Source organism: Furipterus horrens, unplaced genomic scaffold (assembly GCF_987537825.1).
Source record: "Furipterus horrens unplaced genomic scaffold, mFurHor1.1.pri manual_scaffold_13, whole genome shotgun sequence".
NCBI lineage: Eukaryota > Metazoa > Chordata > Mammalia > Chiroptera > Furipteridae > Furipterus > Furipterus horrens.
In genome coordinates this window covers 54,905,420-54,932,934 of record NW_028327183.1, presented here as the reverse complement: position 1 = coordinate 54,932,934, position 27,515 = coordinate 54,905,420, and the positions used below count along the sequence as shown (strand labels likewise).

The 27,515-nt window shown below is 50.6% G+C and overlaps 2 protein-coding genes and 1 pseudogene across 3 annotated transcripts; all 3 read left to right on the top strand.

Annotated features, from left to right (window-relative positions):
* Positions 1-556: 556 nt before the first annotated feature.
* On the top strand, positions 557-3,719 carry LOC149995414 (leukocyte immunoglobulin-like receptor subfamily A member 5; annotated as a pseudogene). The gene is made up of 5 exons (XR_016507647.1): positions 557-590; positions 705-740; positions 925-1,209; positions 1,354-1,656; positions 3,010-3,719. The product of XR_016507647.1 is annotated as a leukocyte immunoglobulin-like receptor subfamily A member 5 (transcript).
* Positions 3,720-5,809: 2,090 nt separating this feature from the next.
* LOC149995413 (leukocyte immunoglobulin-like receptor subfamily A member 5) lies at positions 5,810-8,334 on the top strand. The gene is made up of 6 exons (XM_090259597.1): positions 5,810-5,843; positions 5,962-5,997; positions 6,183-6,467; positions 6,612-6,917; positions 7,985-8,032; positions 8,162-8,334. The coding sequence occupies exons 1-6, from the start codon at positions 5,810-5,812 to the stop codon at positions 8,296-8,298; spliced, it is 846 nt and encodes a 281-aa protein (XP_090115723.1). The 3' UTR covers positions 8,299-8,334.
* A 2,718-nt stretch (positions 8,335-11,052) lies between these two features.
* Positions 11,053-16,101, top strand: LOC149995412 (leukocyte immunoglobulin-like receptor subfamily A member 5). The gene is made up of 5 exons (XM_090259598.1): positions 11,053-11,095; positions 13,067-13,102; positions 13,274-13,558; positions 13,702-14,028; positions 15,828-16,101. Exons 1-5 carry the CDS (start codon positions 11,062-11,064, stop codon positions 15,983-15,985), a joined length of 840 nt encoding a protein of 279 aa, XP_090115724.1. The 5' UTR covers positions 11,053-11,061; the 3' UTR covers positions 15,986-16,101.
* The last annotated feature ends 11,414 nt before the right edge of the window (positions 16,102-27,515 follow it).

Here is a 27,515-nt window from a genome sequence, read left to right as displayed (position 1 = left end):
AAAGGAGAAGTTGGTGCAGGGCTGTGATGGAAAGAAACCACACTCTGGGGCCAGGGGAGGGGCGCGTTTCCTTCCCCTCCTTCCCTGCATGTGCCCTTGGTGCTCATGGTCACGGTGACACTGGACCTGCCTGCACAGCGGGAGGGAGACGTGTCTCTGTGGTCTGAGCTCTGCAGGCACAGGGACCACGTCTTCCTGAAGCACCTGCAGGGCCAGGTGACCACTGTCCACGGGGAGGACACACAGGCAGATGCTGATGGACAGCTGAGGGGGCGGGTCCCTGTGGAAGAGGGTCTAACCTGGAAGGAGGGGCCCCGGGTCACGTCACCTGAAAGGGGAATCCCAGGAAGCTTGGGGTTCTGTTTCTGGCTCCATCATGGGAATAAGGGCCAGGCTCCTGGGGAGACCCTGTTCCCCTTCCTGAGAGGCTGCTGACGTGACGCTTCCATGACAGGGAGGACCAGCCTCCCAGTGGCCACACCCTGTGCGTCTGTCTACCCTGAGGACACCGGGGCCTCTTCCTTCTGCACAGCGGGGCTCACAGAGGAGGGACAGCATGGCCCCCACCCTCACGGCTCTGCTCTGCCTGGGTGAGACGTGACGGGGGGAGTCCTCCTCTGCCAGGACCCAGGACTCGGGGGCTCACAGGGAAGGGGGTCCCGCTCAGGATTCAGGGCAGGTCTCTCACAGCGCCTCTCTTCCAGGGCTGAGCGTGGGCCTGCGGACCGCAGTGCAAGCAGGTGAGTCTCCCCAGGTGTCCCAGGTCCCTCTCCTCACTGGGACAAGGTACCACATTCTCAGACATTGGGGGTGGAGAACTGCAGGTCTGGACTGATGGATGAAAAACATCTGAGATGTTCAGGACTGACAGCTGGACATTGGGGTTGGAAAATGACTTCTGACCCAGCCACTTATTCCTTCCAGGGGCCCTCCTCAAACCCACCCTCTGGGCTGAGCCAGGCTCTGTGATCCCCTAGAGGAGTCCCGTGACCATCTGGTGTCAGGGAACCTCAGAGGCTGAGGAGTACCGTGTGGACAAAGAGAGAAGCCCAGGACCCTGGAAGAGACATAAGGCACTGGTTTCCAGGGACAAGGCCAAGTTCTCCATCACATACATGACACGGGACACTGCAGGGAGCTATCATTGTTACTACTACAGCCCTGCTGGCTGGTCAGAGCCCAGTGACCCCCTGGAGCTGGTGGTGACAGGTGAGAGGGCACTCAGGGGTCCCAGCCTCAGGCTCTGCCCTCAGGAAGGGGATGCTCTCAGGGCGTCTCCCCCTCACAGCCCAGCCCTGGGAGACATGAGGGAGGTGTGAGCCCCATTTAACTCTCTGCCTCCTTCTCTCCTAGGATTGTACAGCAAACCCAGCCTCTCAGCCCTGCCCAGTCCTGTCGTGACCTCAGGGGGGAATGTGACCCTCCAGTGTGGCTCATGGTAGGTATTTGGCAGGTTCATTCTGACTGAGGAAGGAGAGGACAGGCTCTCCTGGACCCTGGACTCACATCCACAGCTCAGTGGGCAGATGCAGGCCCTGTTCCCTGTGGGCCCCATGACCCCCAATCACAGGTGGACGTTCAGATGCTACGGCTGTTACAGAAACACCCCCCAGGTGTGGTCACAGCCCAGTGATTCCCTTGAGCTCCTGGTCTCAGGTGAGGCCCGTGACCCTGTTCTTTCTGTGCTCAGTCAGCTCAGGGCTCTGTCCTTGGAGAATCGGGGGCAGAAATCAATGAGAAGTGAAGGAGGTCCCTCGGAGGAGGTCCTGCCCATGGGAGGGTAGGAGGAGACAGGGCCTCCCGCTCCAGACTCCATGTCTGAATCTCAGCAGGAGACAGAGCAGGGAGGGTGGAGTGAGATGAGTGTGAAGTGAGGAGAAACGTGGTCAGACTGAGCAGAGCAGACAGACCCCTCCACTCACCTGCTGCCGTCCCCACCTCAGCGTCTGAGCCCTGGGTCCTGACCCCCACGGGACACCCTCCCAGAGAGAGGCAGAACCTCTGACCAGGGGCCCAGCCCTGTAGCCCCCCAGCTCACCTGAGACTCGGAGGGACCGTGCCCAGCTCATGAGGACAGGGGGTGGCTGCCCAGACTCGGTGTGAAACTCGTGTGCTCTCTGCTTTGTCTGCCCTCCTATCTGTTACTGCTCTTTTACTGAGAAAACTCAAGCAACACTTGCACTTATAAATTTAAGTTCTAAACCTTTCTGACATCAAAAAGTCAAATTTTTACTCCTATTTTTTGTGATTATGTGAAATTTATCCATTCATTATGAAAATTAACCTTCATTAATATGAAGTGTTTATAGACGATGCTTCAAGAGACTTTTTGACTTCAGATACCTTTTGAGATTTTATTTATAAAATTGTCTACACTCATAGCTCAGGAATTGTTCACATACTACATATATGTATGTATTTATATCTGAGGCCAATCCATGGATTCTGGGTCCTCAATGTTGAGTAATATAAGCTCCCATCTCCAGAAGAGTTCACTTGGATGGCTAAGTACCCCACAGGGAGCAGACAGGTAACAGGGACGTATTATTTTCTGTAATGAGAGACCATATTTCTCAGCAACCCTGAATTCTCCAGGGGAGCCAATTATGTTCCAAAGTGCGTCAGGAGCCGAGTGTAAACTCACAAGGTACAGGGAGACTCAGAGAACCCCTGGAAGCAGACAGAATTCTTGCAGCACAGAGGACAGGTTCACCAGGGCTGAAGCTGTGACGTCCCCATAAGTGGGAGAGTTTGAGGACACTTGGATTGAGTGACATCATCAGTCCATGACCCCACTTCTTTGTGTTCTCAGGAGCAGCCTACACCATCAGCCCATCACACAACAGCTCAGGTGTCAGGAGCGGGGAGCAGGGAAAACCCTCAGTGACGGGGCTGGGGCAGAGGGTCAGGTCCTGTCAAGGGAAGCCACGTGCCCTGGGTGCATGTCCAGGATCATGGGGTGACATTGTCTGCCCTGACCCCTGAGACCTCTTTACCCACAATCCCTAGCCTCCCACCCCCAGGACTACACGGTGGAGAACCTCACCCGCATGGGCGTGGCTGGTCTGGTCCTGCTAGTCCTCGGGGTGCTGCTGTTTTAGGCTCAGGACAGCGAGAGGAGGGCCCACAATGCAGCCGGGACGTGAACACAGAAGACAAAAAGTCCACCATTCAATGAGGTAGATTCTTGAAAATAAATCTTGTTGAGCAGGAAGTTCTCAAAAATAGCTAGAACATATAGTGAGTTAATGGACCATTCATAATTTCAAGAGCAGTGCAAGTCGTTGACATGATGAAATACGTCTCATGAGTTGCCTGTAGAGACTCTGGTGCTATTGAAGTGTGGACGGGGCCTCCCACCATTACTGATTTTCTTTCAATGATTCCCTTCTCTTCTCACTTCAATGGCGTGAGGCTACATCTGTGTCTTCTTTGGATCTGCACCTTCGTGCTCTGGTTCCCTTTCCCATGTGTGAGTCTACATGCTTCCTTATTTCTATTAGGCACATCCGTTGACGTAGACTTCTCTTCAGTTCACAGCACAGGGTATGTTCCAGAGAACTGAATACATGCATACAAGTAGGGCCCTCCCTGTTTTGAAAAACAGCATCCTGATTAGGACAGATAAATCTGAAATCATTCCTCAAAATGTCCTCTGCACCCATTGAGCCCTTGTGTCCTCACCGGATAATAGTTTCTTCAGAAATGCCATCAGTTTGAATGAGTACATTCAGGTTTGAAGCAAGCACCAGGCAGTGGACTGTAACCCAACTCTCTGAAATAATAATTTTTTAAAGCCTGGATTTGTGCTCCCTGGCACTGCGTGTGCTCTCTGCTTCTCTGCAAAACACCCAACTGTTAGCCTCTACGGCTGTAGCAGACGCCATCCTCACCACGTTTTCCTGAAACTCCCCATATCTGTTGGCTTCTCTCTTTCTAGTCTCCCTGTATTTAACTGTCTAATTCCAGTCCCCCTGTATTGCGTCCTCAACATTTCCTCATTGCTGCCTTCCAGTTTCATAATTGTATCTTCAGATGTATCTTGATTTTGATGGAAATAATATTTTGAGTGTTATTTCAAATTTTATTTTCTACCTCTAACATGTTTGCTTAATTTGCTTCTAAAATTTCATATTCTTCTGTAATACAACCCCTGTTGTTTGAAGAATACAACTGTCTCCTTTATTTTTTCAGAAATCTAAATATACAATAAAAGGACTATTCCCTAACCTCTGTGTTCTGTTTTCTCAGATATGATGACCCCCGTTACTGACTCTGTAGGCAGTGCTCACACCACTGTGAGTCTGGGTCCATCCCTGCGGACACTCACCTCAGCTCACACACACCTGGTTCTCCACACACAGTCCCTCCCAGGGCTGTCCTGGCCTCAGGACTGAAAGTGGGTAGAGAGTTTCAGCTACTCTGCCACATGATATTTGCTGCTCAAACAGCATCTGAGCAGGATGTGCCTGGCAGGGATGACTCCAAGGTGAACCTCACACTCACACCTGGACAGACACCCATGTCAGACTCAACTGTATTGAGTCTGTTTCACACACACACACACACACACACACACGATGTGACTCAGTGCTGGATCAGTGGGCAGAGACATCCCAGATGGTCGAGAGGACCACAGAACTTCCAATTTGCACCTAGTGAAAGATCTCCCTGCTGAGGGACCCTGGAGTACCTGTCATGCCCGCACAGAATCAGGAGCCTCTACTCTGGGAACCCCTGGATACAGAGAGGCCCCCAGCTTTGGCCTCTTTTCTCTGTTGTGGTTCCCTCTCCATTTTGGAAACTTTCATTTTTTGTTTGTTTTTTTCCTCTGAAATAGCATTGGCTCTTGAGTGGGCATAGCTGTAGCCCACCTTAGACTGTGGGGTCCATCACCTGACTTCTCATGTCTCATCCCAACATCTTCATGGGATCTGAAATGAACAACGATAGACCCCGCCCACCCACACAGGAACGCTGACCCCAAATGCCCTCTGAGCACTGAGGTTCATGACAACATGATTCCGATGAGGAAACTGTAGCTCAGGGACTGATGGAACGTGAGCGCTCAGGTCACACAGGCTGTGGACCACGGAGGAATATTTCAATAGGGATCAGCTTTCTCCCCCAAATGAGAGAAGTAACCCACTCATTGTGAGGGGACGGCTCTTCTAAGGAACAGGGCACCTGAAGGGCAGGAATCACTCAGAAGCTGGTTCCCGTGAAGGCTGGGTGGATGGTTTTGCTACAAAAAAGGAGAAGTTGCTTTGGGATTGTTACAGAAAGAAGCCACACTCTGGGGCCAGGAAGGGGTGTGTGTTTCCTTCCCCTCCTTCCCTGCATGTGCCCTTGGTGCTCATGGTCACGGTGACACTGGACCTGCCTGCACAGCGAGAAGGGGACGTGTCTCTGTGGTCTGAGCTCTGCAGGCACAGGGACCACGTCTTCCTGAGGCACCTGCAGGGCCCGGGTGACCACTGTCCACGGGGAGGACACACAGGCAGGTGCTGATGGATGGCTGAGGGGGCAGGGGCCCCATGAGGGAGGCTCTGACCTGGAAGGACATGCCCTGGGTCACCTCACCTGCAAGGGGCGTCTCAGGAGGCTTGGGGTCTGTTTCTGGCTCCATCATGGGAATGAGGGCCGGGCTCCTGGGGAGACCCTGCTCCCCTTCCTGAGAGGCTGCTGACGTGACACCCCGTGACAGGGAGGGCCAGCCTCCCAGTGGCCACACCCTGTGCGTCTGTCTACCCTGAGGACACCGGGGCCTCTTCCTTCTGCACAGCGGGGTCCAGAGAGAAGAGACAGCATGGCCCCCACCCTCACGGCCCTGCTCTGCCTGGGTGAGACGTGAGGGAGGAGGGGGAGCCCTGCTCTGCCAGGACCCAGGACTCGGGGGCTCACAGGAGGAGGGTCCCGCCCAGGATTCAGGGCAGGTCTCTCACAGCACCTCTCTTCCAGGGCTGAGTGTGGGCCTGAGGACCCCAGTGCAGGCAGGTGAGTCTCCTCAGGTGTCCCAGGTCCCTGTCCTCACTAGAGACAAGGGACCACATTCTGGGCGATTGGGGGTGGAGATCAGCAGGTCTGGGCTGACGGATGAAGGACGTCGGAGATGTTCGGGGCTGACAGTTGGGCACTGGGGTTGGGGAATGACTTCTGACCCAGCCCCCGATTCCTTCCAGGGACCCTCCCAAAACCCACCCTCTGGGCTGAGCCAGGCCCTGTAATCCCCAGGCGGAACCCTGTGACCATCTGGTGTCAGGGGACCGTGGAGGCTGAGGAGTACCGTGTGGACAAAGAGGGAAGGCCAGGGCCCTGGGACAGGCAGAAGCCACTGGATCCCAAGAACAAGGCCAAGTTCTCCATCACAAACATGACACGGGACACTGCAGGGATTTATCGCTGTTACTACCTCAGCCCTGCTGGCTGGTCAGCGCTCAGTGACCCCCTGGAGCTGGTGGTGACAGGTGAGAGGGCACTCAGGGATCCCAGCCTCAGGCTCTGCCCTCAGGAAGGGGATGTTCTCAGGGTGTCTCCCCCTCACAGCCCAGCCCTGGGTGACATGCGGGAGGTGTGATCCTCATTTAACACGCTGTCTCCTTCTCCCCTAGGATCCTACAGCAGCAAACCCATCCTCTCAGCCCTGCCCAGTCCTGTCGTGACCTCAGGAGGGAACGTGACCCTCCAGTGTGGCTCACGGCAGGGATTTGGCAGGTTCATTCTGACTAAGGAAGGAGAGGACAGGCTCCCCTGGACCCTGGACTCACAGCCACACCCCAGTGGGATCTTCCAGGCCTTGTTCCCTGTGGGCCCCGTGACCCCCGGCCGCAGGTGGACGTTCAGATGCTACGGCTGTTACAGGTACACCCCACAGGAGTGGTCACAGCCCAGTGACGCCCTGGAGCTCCAGGTCTCAGGTGAGGACAACTCATCCTGGCCCCTGAGTGACTTAGTGGGGAGGCAGGTCTCAGGGACAGCCCTGGTGGCCGGCCAGGGGAGGAGGTGCCGGGGTTCTGGGCCCAGAGGCCCTGGGAGTGAGAAGCAGTGAGAGCGGGAGGCTCAGGGAGGGCGACGGGTCCTCACGGGGCTGCTCAAGCCCCTCCTCCCCGTTCAGAAATCAGCTCAACGGTCACGTCCAAGGAAGACCTTCACTCCTGACCCTGCCCAGAGCAGACCTGCCTCCTTGCACCTGATATATTCTCCTTCCCTCAATGCGCATGTGTGTGTGTGTGTGCGCGTGTGTGTGTGTGTGTGTGAGTCTGACCAGCATATTTCATCCGGTGTGTATTCACAGGTTTCCTATTTATCTGCTCAGCCACAGAAAACCAAATGCTGTCATAATGACGTACTGACTCAGCACTAGCATTTGAAAATAATATGCATAGATCTGTGTGTGCTTGGTATGTGTAAGAGTGTATATATGTGTATATATGTGGATACATGTAAATTTTATACAAGCACAATAATCTCTCACACATATCCTATGGTAGGCAGTCCTGACTATGGGAAGAATTATTACTGATGGATTAAATAGGGGATGAACCACCAGGTGAAGGGGATAAACTTGGTTAAAAAGGGGGTCAGAGCCTGGCCTCAACCCAATGGTCTACTGACATCGGACCCCAAGACCACCATCCCCTCATCCCAGTACCTGTGTTCTCAGCTATAGAATAAATGGATACTCTTTTCCCGAAGCAATTAAGCAACATGGTCCTGGGTCCCTGAGTGAAACCATAATGGAACAGAGCTGCATTGAATTGGAGAGAAAACTCTTGTGAACTTGGGGAACCACCAAAATAGGTTCCACCGGGACGGAGAAATGGGGATCTGCATTCGCGTGAATGACGAGGATTCCAGAGGGCACCTTCCTCCGCAGAGAAAGGTGTCGCTAAGGTTGACACAGAGCTTATGCTGCGAGAAGTGGGTATTAGACCTGAGAACGCAGGGACAGGCTGGGTCAGGTCCTACCTTTTGTCATTCTCAGGAGCAGCCGGCACCATCAGCCCATCACAGACCAGCTCAGGTACCAGGAGTGGGGAGCAGGGGAACTCCTCAGTGACGGGGCTGGGGCAGAGGGTCATGTCCTGTCAGAGGGATGCAGGGGCCCTGGGGTGACTTTGTCTGCCCTGACCTCTGTGACCTGTATCCCCACAATCCCTAGCCTCCCACGCCCAGGACTACACGGTGGAGAACCTCACCCGCATGGGCGTGGCTGGTCTGGTCCTGCTGGCCCTCGGGGTGCTGCTCCTTCAGGCTCGAGACAGCGAGAGGAGGGCCCACGCTGCAGCCAGGACGTGAACTCAGAGGGGACAAGCACCGTTCAGAGTGGGGGAGCGTGGAGCCCATCTGATGACCCGGAACGTGGTGAAGGACAGTCTCGGCCCCAGCTGGGGAACTGCTGCTAAGATCGTCCAGGGGAGCAGACGTGGTGGCGAGGTTTGGGGGCAGGAAACACAAGCCGTGTTTTTGGAAAGACGCCTCCTCCATCCCACTGTGGGGCTGTCCCTCCCGATCATCGCAGACTCCCGTTGACTGTCCTTTTCTCACCGCTGTAACATGAGCGTCGCCCACACGGCTGGTTTGGATTCACATCTACACACCCCTTCATGCTGGATCCCATTCATATGAACAGCTGTGGCATCTTCATTGCACAGAAAATATTTTTAAATGTAAAGAACAAAGTATGGGCACCTGCCATATTGTCGGTGAACATCAAATCTCTGCAGCTAAATATAAAGTTAAACACAAAAGATCCCATTTCTGTGATTTTATATGAAATGTCCAGGGAAGGAAGCCCATTGAGACAGAAATCAGGTGGTTTCTCAGGGGCTGACGTGCAGGAGAGACGGGAGCTGGACAGCTTGGTGGAATTTGGGGCATGAAAACCTCTGAAACTAGAGAGACGTGATGGTGCAACATCATGAATTTACTCAACTCCAGTGAATTCTATGTTTTAAAAGGTTTAATTCTATGTTTTGTGAATTTTACGTCATCAAAAAGAAATGCAAGTCAACTACATGGTTCCCTGTGGGTCCCTTTTACATAAGAAGTTGCACCCAGTCCCCATGCTGTTTCATAGGAGGTGGGACCCCCCAGTATGAGATGCCTTCATGGCGCAGTGCTCAGGGCTCAGCCCCTGGTGGGAGGCCACCCTCGCTCCAGGGTGTGGGGGTGCAGGATCCAGGGTGAACAGCATGTTGCTGTGCCCCTTCGTCTGCACCCACCTGCCATTCAACCAAGGACGCCCCACATCTATAAGTCCCTTGCTGGATGGGTGTGGGGGGGGCATGGGTAGACCTGTGACTCCCAAGCAATGCTTCCTGCACACGTCCCTGCAGCCCGCATCTCAGTCAGGCCCCAAATGACACCAGATGGAGGGTCCTCATGTCTCGGGCGTTGCTGCTCCTCACGACAACCATGAGAGCTGAGCTTCCAACGTCTCTGCGATGAGGAAGATAGAGCGGAAGTTACTGGTCAACACAGACGGTCAGTCGGTGCTTCTCCACGTTGTAATCACAGCCTGTGAACTGTCCGCACCTGGTGCCTCTGCCCAGCGTGTGGGGGTGGAATCACTGCCGTGCCCCCTGATGGTGCCTGTGGCTGACGAGCCGGCTGAGCCCAACTCTCCACCCCAAGCAGAGCCCCCTCCTCCTGCAAACCAGACCCTCCCCAGTGACCACATCCCCTCCTCAGACCCACATGCCTGAGTCATGACCGCACGGTCCTTGTCATGGCGCCCATGAGCCAACCGGCTCAGAGCAGAGGCCTCTGCACACGTCCTAGACCAGATAATGACAAAGAAGTTTCTGCAGCCTCTCACTCAACTGTACACATGGTTTTGCTGTAGGAAGTGGGGAGGATTTCACAAGAAGTTCTCACAACAACTTAGGATGCTGATTAGCCCGTCACCCAGGGGCCTGTCATGTTGGAGTTCCATCACCGTTTATTACCACAAAGTCTCCTACAGTCTATTCACATGGAGTTGTGTCTTTTTAAACCAGCAGTCTGTTCACACTTTTTTTGTGTCCACACATTTTTACAACATATTTTATTTATGTATTTTTAGAGAGAGGGCAATGGAGGGAGAAAGAGAGACAAATTTCAATGTGTTGTTGCGTTTCACTCGCTTTCAAACGGGGACCTGGCCTGAAACCCAGGCATGTGCCCTGACTGGGAATCGAACCAGTGACTCTCGGTTTGCAGGCCGGTGCTCAATCCACTGAGCCACACCAGCCAGGGCTGTTCACACTTTGTTACTGACAATTTTCCTGTAACCTTCACAATAAAGTGCCTGGTGAGCAGAGACCTCGTGTGACAGGGCACAGCACGCCCTGGTGACTATGTGTCTGTAGAAGAATCACCCCCTTCCTCAGCGCCCTGTGCTGGCCCCTAGCGTGTTCGGGTCCCTCCCTCACCAGCAGGTCCCCACACTCCATGATGAATGTTGCCAGACACCCTCTGATCACATCAGTCCTCTGCTTTTCTCCTCAACGAATGACCAAAATGGCACCACATCACCCACTGCCTACACACTGCGCTGTCTGAGTCACTGATCAGCACTGCGTGTGTCCAGGGGAGGAGGCGGGCACCTCCCCCCCGTGAACTTCATGCCTGGACAGGCAACTGCTCAGCAGATGTTGGTTGGTTGCGGGGATGAGAAAGGTCGGAAGAAATTTTCATTTACGATGTCTCAGGAAAGGGAACTGAAATGCCCACGGGCACACGGATTCTACAAAAGGCAGTCAGGGCTGCCACAGAAACTGGGCTGCTCCTGCGTCCTGCACTGCGTCCCCTCCCCTCCTGTCCTGGGACAGGTGTCACGCTCTGGATTTGGGTTCCCCATGAAGTAGAGGCAGAGCCTGAGGGGTCTGCTGAGACTCAAATCTGGTCTGAAAGCTCCCAGAACCTGCTGTCACCTTGACGAGATTGCAGCTGAAGAGGAAACTGTGACTTGTTCCACGGAGCCAGGACCTTGTCACACATATTGTGTCCTTCTGTCCTGAGGGACTCTGTGGACTTCATACGCCATCTGCAACACTGGAAACCCTGGGAGACAGCGCCATGACCCGGACCCTCATTGCTCTCCTCTGCCTCGGTGAGTTTTGGGGAAAAGAGAAGGATGGGTCCCCTCCCCTCCCAGGTCCATGACACAGGAGGCTCAGTGGAGGCTCAAATTCTAAGGAGAAGAGATATTGGTTCAGCACTCAGAGGCCCAGACAGTTACCAAGGAAAAGGGGGTTCATTTCCATGCTGCCTTGGTGTAAGACCCAAAAATGAGTGTTGAGGAAAACAGATCTTTATTTACAAGATTTCAACCTGGGGGTGGGGAGCTGTGAGCATTTCGGCTCAGAACCCTTTTCTCCCACAACAACCAGGACTTCCCTTGCTCCCCAAAAGACTATAAACTAGAAATATGCCCAGTAGTTCCCCATCCCTTATCTGTCAGCTCTCTCATTCAGGATGTGGGGTGCAATGTCATCATGAAACAGAACCCACAGGCTCATCAGTTCTGACGGGCTCGATGGCCTGCCACCAAAAACCATAACATCCTATACCAGTTTGGAGAAAGAAAAATATTTGCTTATATAAAAATTGTACAGGTTTAGATTAATGGTGGATTTCTGCTGTTAAGTCTTTTGTTCTTTAAAATACCCACAAACACATAGTTCTGCCTCCCTCTGCTAAACCAGGCTAGTTTCAGATCAGAGAAGCCAGAGGTGCTATTTCCCTCTAGGAGAAAAGAAGTCTGTGGCTTCATATTTTCCAGACTCAGTTCAGCTTTCCCAGCTCCCATCCTTTTGTGCCTGATTGGGGAGGTTTTGCCTGTTGCGAGGTTTTTCAGGTCTTAATCCAGAACCATGTAGCACCTTCTTACGTGCCCAACCTTAAGGCAGGCTGGTGAGCTGCTTCTGTTCCCTTTGAAGCCACATGGCTTTCTTTTTACCTCCTCGCAAACTACATGGAGTTCCCCTGTTTACGGTGCCGCCTTATTTTTAAACGCCTCAGTGTGGCCTGTGACCAGTCCATGTGTAGCGACCAGTCGTGGCCACTTGTAGAATTTTGCGCAGGCCCCATAAGCATGTCATCACCACTCGATGGTCAAAGCCCCTCCCATCTCCTTGGCACGTGGAATGGCCATAGCTCTTCACATATTAAGACAGTAGGTATATCTCAGGAAAATAGCTGTGCTCCACTGAATCCCACCCTCCATCCCCAAAACACAGGTTGTGGGGAGTCGTTGGGGATCCCGCTCTTTAACAATCAGACTCCATATAACAGTCCAGGAAAGCCTGAGCTGTGGTGCACTGGGACATGGTGAAACCCAGGAAAGGCACAAGTCCTGTGAGTGTCCTCCCCGCATGTCCCGAGTTCCAGGAGCCCAGATAGAGTCCAGGTCGACAAGGCAGAGTCCTTGGTGGCTTCTGAGTCGCTGGAGTGGCACAGTCACAGCAGCAGCCGCCTGCTTTCTCACCGGCCCCGGCCGCAGGCCCCCTCCCGCAGCAAACCGGCTCTCCTACACAGCTGCCCCGCTCCCCACCATGGCTCCGCCTTTCCTACACGCAGGCCTCACGGCGGGCTGCTGCGGCGCCTCTGCAGCATTTTCTCACCGCGTGGCCCCGCGCACCGACAGGCTGCCGCCTTCCATTCATCCTGGTCCTGCCCTTCCTTCAGCCACGTGGCTCCTGCTCTCTGTTTCCTATCAACTCTGTGGCCCTCTCTTAATGGCTGCCACCTCATTTTGAAGCCCTGACTGTCGCCTGTGATGCAGTCAGGGTGTTGACCAGTCCTGGCTACTCCAGAATTTTTTCAAGGCCCAGAAAGCTGCTTCTTCATCACCATTCTATGGTCAAAGCCCCTCCCATCTCCTGGTGCCACCGCCATTGGCAGAACTGAGAACCCAGCTACAGTCACAGATACGCCAAGTCCCTGTAAAGCTGCAGAATCTCCCTCTCACATCCCCAAACCAGGGGCTGTGGGGAATCTGGGGGAGGCTGCTCTGTAACAAGCCCAGTTCTGGAGCTCCTGTGTGTGGGTTCAAGGACAGTCTCACCCGACTCTCTTCCAGGGCTGTGTCGGGGCCCGTGGGACCACGTCCAGGCTGGTGAGTCCTCCCCCAAACCTGCTGCTTCATTCCCAAGTCACCACTGGGCAACTGGGGGCACACAGTGGGTCTGGGCTGATGGGGACCAGTCTGGGAGGGGCCTCAGAGTGACAGCTGGGGAAACTGAGGGGACAAGGACACCCCTGACACTTCATGTCTCTTCCTTTCCAGGAGTCCTCCCCAAGCCCTCCATCTGGGCTGACCCAGGCCCCGTGGTCAGCAAGGGGAGCCCTGTGACCATCTGGTGCCAGGGGCCTCTGCAGGTGGATGCCTACACTCTGTATAAAGAGCCGTACTCTGTACCCAGGGCGACAGGGAATCCACAGGACCCGAGCAATAAGACCGGGTTCCCCATCGAATCCATGAGCACCTACGATGGGGGGAGATATCAGTGTGCCTATCACAGCTCCAGTGGCTGGTCTGAGCGGAGTGACACCCTGGTGCTGGTGGTGACAGGTGAGAGGGTGGAACCAAGTCCCCTCCTCCCAAGCAAAGAAGATCAGAGTGCGGCTCAGGGGAACCTCACTCCTCACAGCACACACCTGGGGAAGGTGGGGTGATGGCCCCACATTTAACACAGTTCCTTCCTTCTCTCTCAGGAATGTATGATGCACCCTCCCTCTCAGCCCAGCCAAGCCCTGCGGTGGCCTCAGGACAGAATGTGTCCCTCTCATGTGGCTCTGTGTTCAGTCAGCACTTCCACCTGGTGAAGGAGGGAGCCACTGACCAGCCCCAACACGTGGAATCCATGACCTCTGACAAGGGGTGGAAGGGCCGGGCCATCTTCCCTGTGGGTCCCGTGCGCACCTCGCATGCGGGGACCTACAGGTGCTATACTTCTTTCACCCTCTTCCCCTATGGGTGGTCACACCCCAGTGGCCCTCTGCATCTCAGGGTCTCAGGTGAGGGCACTCATGCTCAGCCCCTTCTCTGTTCTGAACCCCAAATCACGGATCTAGGCAGTGTGCCCAGAGGAGCCCTGGGGGTCATGGGGCTTCAGTGACACTGGCCTTTTGGGACCTCAACCACAGGCAGGAAGCTTAGGGAGTGAGCCTGGAGGACAAGCACTGCAGTTCAGTGGGCAACGTGGGGTCCCGACAGTGATGCCTACTGCAGGGAAGATACTGAGGATCATGGGAAACCAACCTTCGTGGAAGAGAAATGGGACTTTACGGGACAGCAAGAGGCAGGCACAGCCCCACATCTTCCATTGGTTCGTGTCATGCAGCATTTGGGGTCCACAGACACTCACTCACGTGGACCAACTTCATGGCTGTTGGGTAGCAGAGTCTTCTTAGACCAGCAGACACACGGGCTCCACCAGGCTTTTTCTAGTTTCCCAGTTTCTATTTCAATTAATCAAGTGTTTACAGAAGGGCTTGTTTCCTAAAGTGCTGGGCATAAAGGTGGAGACTTAAGGATGGGACCGCATGTCTCAAGTAGTGCTGAGGTCACTGGGTCCTGTGTGGTCAGTGTGAGAGGAGATGCATGAAGGGGAAGATGCCCAGCTCAGGTGGGGAGGAAAGAGTGGGTGCCATGCCTGCCTCTGTCCGTGGTGCTGATTCCAGGGTCCTGCGTCATCCCGGCACCTGTGCACTGAGGCCCACAGAGGAAGACAGAGTCAGGGTCAGGGTGACTGAGGATCCACTGGGAGTCTAGGCTGAAGTGGAGTTGGCTCAGCTCCTTTGAGATGGGTCTCAGTGACAAAATCTTATCATATCTGGGACTTGGTCCTCTCGTGTATCAAAGCAGGAGCCTACCCTGCCTGGAATTGAAAAAGTTCAATCAGCTTAGAACTTTGGTTCCAGTGAATCCTTGTGGGAGAAACAACATGAGTCCACTATGAGCATGTCCTGTCTCCACTGGGGATCAATGTCATTACGTGGATGTGGAGAGATAGCAGGATTTCTGCTCAGTTTCCACAAGCACCAGGTTGTCAGATGAATCAGGTCATTTTCCAAAACACCTCCTATAAGGATTCATACCAGTGCCCCTTCCCCTCCCAGAGTTCCCTGTCTTTCCTGGAATGTCAGTTCTCACATTATCAGAGCCTGTCTTATATCAATACATATCTGTATCTTTATCCAGGTGTTTATCTAAACCTTTTATCCCATCATTTATCTCTTCTGCTTGTTTCTTATCGATCTTACTATCTAGGTTACAAAACTCAATAAATAATCAAGTCTGGAAAGTGTGGTAATCCTTGATCTCAGAAAGATTACACGGTGTATTCTATGTGTTCAATTATTTTTTTCTAAAGAAGAGATTGATAAAAGAAATAAAAGTCACATGAAAATATATAATCCTAATCCGAGAGCGAGGGAGCTAGCTGAGGTGGAGGAACTCCTTCGTGCTCCTGATCTCAAGAAGACATGAAGGCCCACAAAGTCTCCTTTGTATCCTAATTAAATGCAGACAAGACCCCAAAAATGGCCATCTCAGGGGAAGCGAAGGGCAGTACTAGATACAGAGACTCACTGGAGATCACAGAAGGCTTGAGTGTTCCCACATATCCTCACCCTCGTCCTGTGTGTGTTTGTTTTCAGGAGCAGTGGATACCCTGGGGCCATCACAGAACCAGACAGACACCAAGACTGGTGAGTGAGGCGTGATTCCCTGTTAGGGCGCTGAGGCAATGGGGTCCAGTCCAGTCAATGGCAGTCGCATGACTGGGAGAGACATCCAGAGATCCTGGGGTGCTTCAACATGACCCTGACCTCTGTGACCTCTTTTCCTCCATCTCCAGCCTCAAACACCCAAGACTACACAGTGGGAAACCTCATCCGCATGGGCGTGGCTGGCTTGGTCCTCGTGGTCCTGGGGGCGCTTCTGCTTCAGGCCTGGCACAGTCAGGGAAGCCCCGACGACGCAGCCAGGACGTAAACACAGGAGACAACAAACGAACCATCCAGCAAGGTAGAGCCTTGGAAAAGCCTGGAGACGTGGACGATCTTGGGAACCTGCTGAGAATGGCGAGGGGGTGTGTGTGGCTCTGGTGCAGGGAGAGGTGGGGCTGGTGGACAGACAGAGGCCTCACCTAGTTCAACGGGGTCGCTGCGCTTCATTCTGCTCTTGGTTTTCCTTGACTGGTCCCTCTGTTCTCAACCCCATGGCGCGGGGCTAGAGCCCACATCATGGGTTTGAATCCACACCTGCGCTCAACCTCCATCTCTGGTCCACTTTCAGGGAAAACACTATTCTCGCTTTTATTGATGACATTCGCTGAGTGTGTGTCTCTTTGGTCAGACATCAAATCTGTTTTAAATGTGAATAAATCTGAGTAAATGAATAAATACCAAGAATAGTTTGGACTTATAGATGCAGACGACAGTATGATGGTTACCAGGTGAATGGGAGCAGGTGAGGAAAGGAGATTTGACTCTGGAAGAGGAACACGGTGCAATTACGGATGATGTTTATAGAATTGTATACATGAAACATCTGTGACATTTTAACATTTATTATTTTTATAGGGAGGGGAAGGGAGGGGGAGAGAGAGAGAGAGAGAAACATTGATGTGCAGAGAAACAGATTTGTCGGCTCAGTCCGCCCCCAGCCGTCGGCCCTAACCAAGAATATTGATCATTCAACGCACCTGGTAATGTTCTTCCAGAAATGTCGTGATTATGGTGAAGGAGAGCACTAGCTGGAAATGACCGTCAGGTGGTGTGTTTAGGAACCTGCTCTAAGAAAACACGTTTGGGGTTCCCCATCCCTCAAAGCCCTGAACTGTAGCTTTTGCCTAATTCCCAGGTGTGAATGCTTCCTGAGTGCGGGAGGAGTGGCCACCTCCCTCTGCCCGGACCACCCCGCCTGTCTCCCCCTCCATCAGCTTCACTGAGTCCCAGCCGCGCACCCTCTCCGACCACTTGGCGGTGGAGAACCGACCAGGTTACTTCCAGACCATGTGTGCCGGGCCGGCCCCCGAGCTCTCCTCCCCCTGCCCTCCCCGCCCATCCCTCTGGGCCCAGGCCTAGCCCACCTGCCCAGGTCCTGTGCCCGCACCATTCCCGCTAACACAAGCCACCAAGTCCCTTCCCGGGCAGTGCCAAAGCTACCGCAAGTGGTCACACCTCCAACCGCCCCTAAGAACGCACACAGGTGAGCGCCCCTGTGCCTGCCTGCAACAGGCTCACCTGCGACAAGAAGTTCGCGCAATCCGACAAGATGGCCCGCCACAATCTGACGCACAAGGGGCAGAAGCGCTTCACCTGCAGCGACCACCTGTCCAAGCTCTCGCGCTGCCACCCCGATTTACCCGTAACGGATTCGCAGCCCTGCAGCCTGGCCACAGCCCCGCGCCCAGCCCAGCTCTCAGCTCTGCCCCTGCCGGCCTGCAGGGCCCCGCAGGAGCCCACCCGGAGCTTGCCCCACGCGCTCGCTGTCCAGGCCCATTCCAGCGGTCCCCTGAAGTCCTAAGATGCCTCCGATCCCCTCAAGACAGCAAGGACGAGACCTGATGGTGGACTTGGGTCAGCTGGACCTTAGACGTGACCCCAAACATGGGTGGCTGGGATCTGTGTCTGTACAGAGCCATGACCTATTTTTTAAAATGACAAAATTTAAAACGACGGTGTTTACCAATAACTGGCCAGACACATTGAAACTTGAGGACAAGACATACAACTTAGGGATCCTGCCAGAAGAGGGAGCCATCCAATGTCTGAGAGGCCCCGGAACCTAAGCTGGACCAGCCAAAAGGATCCGTCACCTGAAGGCAGCTAGTCACGCTTGGAGGACGTGACTGCTACTTCAGACACATAAAGAGAGCACGAAACTCCAAAGAATGCGAAGAATCAAAAACATAACAACACCAAAGATCATAGTTACTGCCGCCCCCCCAACATCTGACCCCAAAGACATGGAGATCTGTAATTTACCTTGTAGATGATTCAAAAGCAACCTAATGAGCTACAAGACAAAGGAATGAAAGACGATTCAATAAAGTCAGGAAAACATTACATGGGTCAAGTTGGAACGTTAACAACGAGACAGAAATCATAAAAGAAAACCCATAAATTCTGGGGCTGAAGAAGTCAATGAATGAAATGAACAATGGTATAGAGGGCATAGACCAAAGAACACATCAAGAAAAACCAGAGGCCAATATCCTTATTGAATATAGGTGCAAAGTTTTATACAGTTTTATACACCATAATCCAGTGGGCTTTAACACAGGGTCCCAGAAATATGAAAGAACATTTCAACATATGCAAATCAATAAGATTTTTCACCACAATAATAAAGTAACTGATATAAAACATATGGTTGTTTCAATAGATGCAGAGAAAGCATTTGAGAAAATACACAATTCTTTCATAGTAAGCACTGTCAACAAAGTCGAGAGTAGAAAAAACACATCTTTACAAAATAGAGGTCCCATGGGGCAAGCCCAGAGTTAACATCATACTCAACAGTGGAAAGCTGAAAGGTTTTCTTCTGAAATCAGAGACAAGAGAAGGATGCCCACTCTCAACCCTCTTATGCAACTTATACTAAAAATCCTAGGTAGAGCAGACAGACAAGAAAAAGAAATAAACACGTCAAAACCAAAAAGAAAGAAATAAAACTGTCTGCAGATGATGCAATCTTATATATAAAAATCCTAAAAATGCAACCAAAACATTGTTACAATTAATTAACAAGTTCAGTAAAGTTGAAGCATAAAAAGTAACCATACAGAAATCAATTGCATATCTATACAGGAACCACGATATATCAGAAGAAGAAATAAAAAAATGCCATTTACAGTAGCATCAAAAAATAATAAAATTCTTAAAAATGAATATAATAAAGGAGGTGAAAGATCTGAACTTCAAAAACTGTAAGATTTTAATGGGAGAAATTGAAAAAAATAGGTGGAGACATGCCTCATGTTCAGTTTGGAAGAAGTAAGTAAAATGTCCACATTGTGGTCCTGGCTGATGTAGCTCAGTGGATTAAGTGCCAACCTCTGGGCAGAAGGATCGCTGGTTCGATTCCCAGTCAGGGCACATCCCTGGGTTGCGGGCCAAGTCCCCAGTTGGAGGTGCATGAGAGGCAACCACACATTGGTGTTTCTCTCCACCTATTCCTCCTTCTCTTCCCATCTCTCTCAAAACAAACAAATACATATTTTTTAAATAAATAAAATGAAAAAAAATGTCTGCAATGACTGATGAGATCTATATGCAAATTCAATAAAATCTCTATGTAAATTCCAATGACGTATTTCACCAAAGTACAAAAGACAATACTTAAATTCATACCAAACCAAAAAAGACCCTGAAAAGCCAATGAAGTCTTGAAAAAAAGGGACAAAGCTACAGGAAGCACGCTGCCTGATATCAAACTATACTACAGAGCTATTGTAACTAAAACAATGTAGTAGTGGGAAAAAAATTTTTTTAAAGACACATACACCAAAGGATCAGAATTAAACGTTCAGAAATAAACTCATGCACACACCGCTAACAAATATATGACAAAGAGAAGGCATTTGGCAAAATTCAAGAAACTCTCAGCACACCAGATATGGAAGGGAACTTTCTCAATCTGATAAAGGGACAAGTACAAAGGCTACACTGAACATCACATCTAAGGGGGAAACTGAATGTAGGTGGAAAATACACAGGAGGTGGCTGGAGTCAATGACCTGAAGCTCAAGTAGGAGTCTTGTGTGGGGAAGGCCCTTGGTCTTGAAAGGCACTTGTCCCAGTGGCATATTTCACAGATCTAGACCAAATATTTCAAAAGTTCTATGGAACAAAAATGACCCCAAATAGCCTCAGTAATCTTGAGAAAGAAGAACAATGTAGGAGAGATCACAATACCTGACATCAAACTATACTACGAGGCCACTGTAATCAAAACAGTCTGGTACTGGCATAAGAACAGACACATAGATCAATGAAACAGAATAGAGAGCTCCGACATAAACTCAGGTTTTGATGGTCGATTAACACTTGACAAAGGGCTCAGAGCATAAAATGGAGTAAACATAGCCTCTTCAACAAATGGTGTTGAAATATCTGGACAGGGATGTGCAAAAAAATGAAACTAGACTCCTGGCCAAGATGGAGGCCTAGACAGACACGCGGTGTCTCCCCCCACAACTAAGAAGGAATGCAACTACCTCAAATTAGAGACAATCAGAAGTTCCAGAAAATTGAGCTGCATGGAAGTCCAACAAAGAAAGATGTGAAGAAGAAATACTCACCCAGACAGTTAGGAGGGGCGGAGCCAGGGCAGAAAGGTCGCAGTGTGGTGGCGGCAGCAGCAGCAGCAGCAGCAGCAGCAGAGACAGCAGAGACAGCAGTGGCAGCAGCGGCAGCAGCAGCAGGCCAGCAGAAAGCACAATCAAACATTTTTGAAAGTTGAGAGAAACACCTGGGGATCACTCCCAGCACCAGACCAGATCTCACAGGTCAAGGTTCCAGCACCAGGGACAATAAAGCCTCATTGCTTCTGACTGTGGAAACCAGTGGGGGTTGGGGTGGAGTAAGAAGCTTCTGGTCTCTCAGCAGAGTTCACTTGTTTAAAGCCCCCCCCCATCCTAGAACATCCGCAGACCCACCCACTCTGGGAACAACAACCAAAACAACTGCTAGAGAAGAGCCAGGCCCATTCAGAAGTGGAAAAAGTGCCTGGAAAAGGGGTGAGTGCTGGGCAAGTGGCATTGTTCCCTCTCAGACCCTTCCCCCACATACAGCGCCACAATGTGGTGAAACGGGTCGCCCTATACTGACGAATCCATAAGGCTCCACCCCTAACAATGTAACAGGTGCAACAGCTCTACATAAGACACAGAGGCAAACAAACACAGGAGCCTGTCAAGATGAGGAGACAGAGAAGTATGGCCCAAAAGAGGGAACATATCAAGGTTCCAGTGGGAGAACTAAGCGACGAGGAGATGGCCAACCTAATAAATGAAGAGATAGCCAACCTAACAGATGTAGAGTTTAAAACAGTGGTGGTAAAGATGCTCACACGCTTGACAGATGTCCTTAAGTGTGGCAGACACATAAGGCAAGAATTGAAGGCTATGTTAAATGAAACGGAAGAAAATTGGAGTTCAAATCAATGATTTGGAAACTAAGGAAGAAAAAAACAGTCAACCAGTACAGAGTGAGGAAACGAGAATTGAAAAAAATGAGGAGAGGCTTAGGAACCTCTGGGACAACTTTAAGTGGGACAAAAGCCAAATAATAGGGGTGCCAGAAGGCGAAGAAGAAGAGCCAGAAATCGAAAGCTTATGTGAAAAAGTAATGAAGAAAAACTTCCCAATTGTTGAAGGAAACAGACATACAAGTCCATGAAGCACAGAGAGTCTCAAAGAAGCTAGACCCAAAGAGGACCACACCAAGACACATCAGAATTAAAATGCCAAAGGTTCAAGGTAAAGACATAATCTTAAGAGCAGCAAGAGAAAAGCAGAGGCTTACCTAAAAAGGGATTCCTAGAAGACTCTCAGCTGATTTCTCACAAGACACTTTGCAGGCAAGAAGGGACTGGCAAAAACTATTCAATGTGATGAAAAGCTAGGACCTACAACCAAGATTACTCTATCCAGCAAAGCTATCATTTAGAATGAAGGGCAGATGAAGTGCTTCCCAGACAAGGTAAAGCTAAAGAAGTTCATCATCACCAAGCCATTATTATATGAAATGTTAACGGACTTATTCAAAAGAAAGAAGATCAACACTGTGAACATTAAAATGACCACAAACTCACAAGCTATGAGCAACTGATACCAAACAATAAAATGAAAACAAACTAATCAAACAACCAGAACAGGAACAGAGTCATAGGTGTGGGGATCTTTTGGAGGGTTATTAGCTGGAGGGGGAAGGGGGAGAAATGGGGAAATGGTGCAGGAATTAAGAAGCATAATTGGTTGGTACAAAATAGACAGGAGGAAGTTAAGAATAACATAGGAAAGGGTGAAGCCAAAGAACTTATATGCATGACCCATGGATATGAACTAAGGGGGCTGGGGTTGCTGGAGGGTACATGGGTCCCAGGAAGAGAGGAACTAAGAGAAAAGAAATTGGGACTACTGTAACAACATAATAAATAAAATATACTTAAAAAAAATAAAACTAGATCACCACCTTTTACCATACACCAGAATAAACTCAAAATGGACAAAAGAATAAATTTTAAGTTGAAAAACCATAAAAATCCTAGAAGAAAACATAGGCAGTAAAATCTCAGACATCTCTCATAGCAATATTTTTACCAATATGTCTTCTAGGGCAAGGAAAATAAAGGCAAAAATATAAACAAATAGACCTACATAAAACTAAAAATCTTCCGCATGGCTAACGAAAACATCAGCAAAATGAAAAGGGAACCAACCGTATGGAAAAACATATTTGTCAGTGATACATTGGACACAGGTTTGATCTCAAAATCAATAAAAAACTTATACAACTCAACATCAGGAAGACAACCAATCCAATTAAAAAATGGGCAAAGGACAAACACTTCTCCAAGGACATACAGAGGACCCACAGGCATTTGAAAGGAAGCTCAACATCACTAGCCACCAGAGAGCTGCAAATTAAAACCACAATGAGATACCAGCTCACACCTGTCAGACTGAACATCATCAACAAATCAACAAACAAGTGCTGGCGAGGATGCGGAGAAAAGGAAACCCTCGTGCGCTGCTGGTGGGAATGCACACTGGTGCAGCCACTGTGGAAAACAGTGTGAAGTTTCCTGAGAAAACTAAAAATAGGACTACCTTTTGACCCAGTGATTCTGCTGCTGGGAATATACCCTAAAAATTCTGAAACACCAAATTCAGAAGAACCTATGCACCCCTATAGTCATGGCAGCAATATTTTCAATACCCAAGTACTGGAAACAGCCTAACTGCCCATCAGTGGATGAGAGAATTTAAAAAACTGTGGTACATTTACACAGTGGAGTACTATGCAGCAGAGAGAAAAAAGGAACTCACCCTTCACGACAGCACGGGTGGACCTGGAGAGCATTATGTTGAGGGAAATAAGCCAGGTGGTGAAAGACAAATACCATATGATCTCACCTAATACAGGAACCTAGTGAACAAAACAAATGAGTGAAACAGAACCAGAGGCATGGAAACAAGGAACAGACCGACAGTTACCAGCAGGGAGGGGTCAGGGGGATAATGGTGGAAAGAAGGGGAAGGGCCTAGACAAAGAACATGTAGGAATGACCCACGGACATGGGCAACCGAGTGGGCATTGGCTGTGGGAGCAGGGGGAGGGCTGGGCGGAGGAGGACAAAGAGGGAAAAACCTTGGCACAGCTGTAACAGAATAACTATTGAAAAAATGATTTTAAAAAAGGCACCTGTCTTCCAGCATGAAGCCTTCTCCCTGTGGCCATCAGAGGGCACATAGGAGTCACCACAGAGCCTCATTCTCACAGTAAGACATTCTCACAGGAAGCCTAGAACACCCTGTGGGGCAGAGGCGATAATTCACCCAAATGAGTGTCTGTCCCTCACGAAGAGCCAGACGAGGCCAGGAGAGATTGTGTACCCACTGTCCCAGCAGAGGGCCTTAGAGACACGTCAGTAGGGGAGACCCCTCACCCTCCGTTCCCTGAGACCCCTTGCTGGTGAATGCGCCTTCACATAAACCATTAGCTCCCACAGCATTGCTGGCTCACAGCGGGTGACACTCCCAGGGGACAGATGTGGGGGCGAAGGTCAGAGGACTGGGAGCCTGAGCCATCAGGACAAGCTGAGAGTGTCACAGGTTGGCATGTTGGCTGTGACCAAGTCACATTTCCTTTCTTAGGCACAGTTTCTGCCTCTGTTTGGGAAAAACAAAAACAAAAAACAGAAAACTAGCCCTGGCTGGTGTGGCTCAGGGGACAGAGCACTGGCCTGTAAACCTAAGGGTCGCCAGTTCGATTCCCAGTTAGGACATATGCCTACGTTTCCGGCCAGGTCTACATTTGGGGGCAACCACACACTGATGTTTCTCTCCCTCTCTTTCTCCCTCCCTTCCCTTCACTGTAAAAATAAATAAATAAAATATTTATTAAAAAGTAACTATAACTCCACAAAGGGATTGTGACATTCCCAGGAGATAATGCACCAGTTACAGAATAGGCACGGAATTTCTTTACCATTATTATCCATCTGCATCTTTTAGGACAGTATCCTCTCAAGACCACCAGGAGCAAGGAGACCAATGTATATTTTCCCCCTAATTGTGGGTCTTTAAATGGCTAACACTTCCCTGAAAATACACAAAATATAAATGTTTTCTAATGAGGGTTGAGGGGGGACCCTGGTGGCCCGCATGTCCCTGTTTTGGGAGTTGATTGGGCTGCGGAGGCCTGGAGCCCCCAGTGAGTGAGTGCGGCCCAAGCCGGAGGAGGCTGGGCTGCTGCCCCAGGACCAGGCAAGACCAGGCTTACCAGGGGCCACTGGTTCCTCTGTGGCTCACCGGCTCTCTGCCGTGGGCAGCAGGTGCAGGCAGGAACAGTCGTAGCGCCGGACTGGGCTCACTGTGCAGACGCTCTGGGGCAGGGGCGTATTTCAGCCCACATGTAAGTCGGTTCCAAAGCAGAAAGATTTGAAAGAAACAAATACACAGAACCCCCTCCACACGACTTCGGAGCAGCAATCCCCAGGAATCCCAGGAGTGGGGGACTCAGAAGCTGGGCTGACAAAGATAATGAGACTCAGTGTAAAACCTTCACTAACCACCTGCTCCTGGAAGGTACTTCTCCACTGTGTCCGGTATTGCCTCTGCTCTGAGGGAGTCTGGTCCTGGTGAGCTTGTCATTACTGTAATCTGCATTTCCCATAGAAATTGTGTTACGGTTTTTTTTTTAAAGATTTTATTTACTTTTAGAGAAAAGGGTAGGAAGGGAAAAAGAGAGGGAGAGAAACATCGATGTGCCAGAGATACATCGATTGGTTGCCTCTCACCTACCTCTGGCTGGGGACCTGGCCTGCAACCCAGGCAACTGCTCTGACTGGGAATCGAACTGGTAGCTTTTTGGTTCACAGGCTGGCACTCAATCCACTGACCCACACCAGCCAGGGCAGCATTTTTTGGGGGGTGTGGGGCGTCAGTTCAGTGAATCTTAATTATTTTTGAGTTGAAACTCACATGAAGTAATATTAACCATTTTAATGTGTACAATTCAGTGTCAGAGATGATCTTTTCATTTTAATTTATCCTTCATTTGCTCCATTTACCACAAGAGGACAAGATACAGAAATTATCTTATTTTTTTAAGATTCTATTTATTAATTTTTAGAGAGAGTGGAAGGGAGGAAGAAACAGAAAAAAGGAACATCAATGTGTGATTGCCCCTCGTGTGCCCACATCTGGGGACCTGGGCTGCAACCCAGTCATGTGCCTGACTGGGAATTGAACTGGCAAACACTGGTTTGTAGGCCGCTGCTCAATCCACTGAGCCGCACCAGACAGGGGATTTTATTTTTAAATACATGCCTTTTATCACTTAGTTGGTCTTCCTCATGTCTGTAAAACATTTGAGTATCTATCTCTTGCACTGTTACTAAACGTCATCCTCAGTTCTTTCTGACACCACAGATATGACGTTCACCCTCATCATTCTAGTCCCCAGGTACCGTCATTCCCCACCTCTGGGCTCCCTGCGCTGCCTGCAGGAAATTCCCTCTCCGCTGGTCTCAGCTTTTGGAATTGGACCTCCAGGTGTGTCTCGTCCTTGATGGGAAGTGTTGACTTAATGTGTCCATTCTGTGGGGCTGTCCACCGCTCAGATTTCTCAGTCATTATATTCATCTTTGCAAAACAACTCACATTCATAGCTCAAAATCTGAATCCTCACCTTTTTCAGACACTTAAACATGATGATAAATTGCTCTCATATTTTCCTGGTGACTCTCTCTCCTGCATGTTGTGAGAAATGCTCACAATAAAAAAAACTGGGACACAGGACTTGAGCAGGAAAGCGAGGCCTTTATTCATGAGTCTGCGGAGTGGGCGCACCCTCACAGCCAGGAGAATGTGCGCGCAAAGTAGACAAAGAAAACTGGTTTTATAGTGCCCCACCCTAAAGTGAAAGTGATTAGCTTCCCCACCCTAAAGTGAAAGTGATTAGCTTTCCCACCCTGAAATTGCCACCCTAAAGTGATTAGCTTCCCCACCCTGAAATTGACAGGATCAGCTCCCCCGCCCCTCTCCTTCTTCCCTGTTTCTCCATTACTGGTAACTCCGGAGTTACAATCAATTACGGTTATCTAAATGCCCCTTCTGTGGTTTGTAGATATGCCCGTGCAGTCAGCTCCCCTCTCAGACACCCTTTAATTACATCTGCCCTTTGTTATTGCTGATTTTGTGCTGGTTTGGGAGTCACTATGTCCCTGTTTCCTACAATGTGACACCCCCATTTCAGTAGACGGCTGTCCAAGCACTGTTTGTCATTATGAGGAATTCTCTACTGTCCACCCCTGATGGATGTCTCCCCCTCAGACGCCTGGTCTCCCACAGACTTCTCCAGGGCTGTCCCAGGAGTCAGGCTGATGAGGGCTGAGGCAGCACCCCGGCCCCATGGCGTCCTCTCTCTCAGACTCAGCATCTGCTCAGCGCTCTGCCCATCACAGCTGCTCCAACGAGAGTCTCACATGCACACGTGAGACATACAACCATGGCTGACACATAGACTCACTGTGTTTCAGGCCACCCAGGGGAGACTGCTCCCTGTAGACCATGAATACGGGCCAGTGTGTTACAGAACCCCTGGGCTGCTCCAGTTGAAAACAAACCCATGGGCTCTTTAGTTAGGGGCCCGATTGCCCGCCGCCAAAATTATAACTCTCAATACCAGAGTTTGGTGAAAAGAAAAAGAATTGTTTATTTAACAGTTATATAGATTTAGTTATTTGCGGATTTCTGTTGTTAAGTCTTATGCTCTTTAAAATACCCACAAACACATATCCTTGCCTCCCCCCCTTCCAAACCAGGCTAGTTTTAGGAAAGTCAGAGAAACTGTTTCCCTACTTTCCAAACACAGTTCAGCTTTACCAGCAGCTGCCAATCATTCAATCTGATTGGGGAGGTCCTTTCTGTGCTGTGGTGCCCTCCAGCTCTCAATGCAGAACCGCCTGGGTTCTCAGCCTCCTTGTAAACTGCCTTCTTCCTGCAAACCGCACAGATCTCCTCTCCTTCTCAAAACCGCATGGCGAGAGCCTCTTAAAGCAGCCTGAAGACCCCTTCTCCAAGCCACATGGAGAAGGCCCCGTCACCAAGCCACGTGGAGGGAGCACACGAGAGAGCGAGAGAGCCCGAGAGCTAGAGTGAGAGCCCGAGTCAGAGCGCCAGAGCGAGAGCGCGAGCCAGAGAGAGTCAGAGAGCGAGAGTCAGAGCGCCAGTGAGAGCCAGAGCACGAGCGAGAGCCAGAGAGAGTCTGAGCTAAAATGTCCGCAG

Bases quoted from the DNA above. Each gene is read 5' to 3' on its own strand.
- LOC149995413 (XM_090259597.1), top strand. From the start codon at position 5,810: ATGGCCCCCACCCTCACGGCCCTGCTCTGCCTGG. The intron at 5,844-5,961 runs GTGAGACGTGAG...CCTCTCTTCCAG, and splicing joins CACGGCCCTGCTCTGCCTGG to GGCTGAGTGTGGGCCTGAGG. The intron at 5,998-6,182 runs GTGAGTCTCCTC...GATTCCTTCCAG, and splicing joins GAGGACCCCAGTGCAGGCAG to GGACCCTCCCAAAACCCACC.
- LOC149995412 (XM_090259598.1), top strand. From the start codon at position 11,062: ATGACCCGGACCCTCATTGCTCTCCTCTGCCTCG. The intron at 11,096-13,066 runs GTGAGTTTTGGG...ACTCTCTTCCAG, and splicing joins CATTGCTCTCCTCTGCCTCG to GGCTGTGTCGGGGCCCGTGG. The intron at 13,559-13,701 runs GTGAGAGGGTGG...CTTCTCTCTCAG, and splicing joins CCTGGTGCTGGTGGTGACAG to GAATGTATGATGCACCCTCC.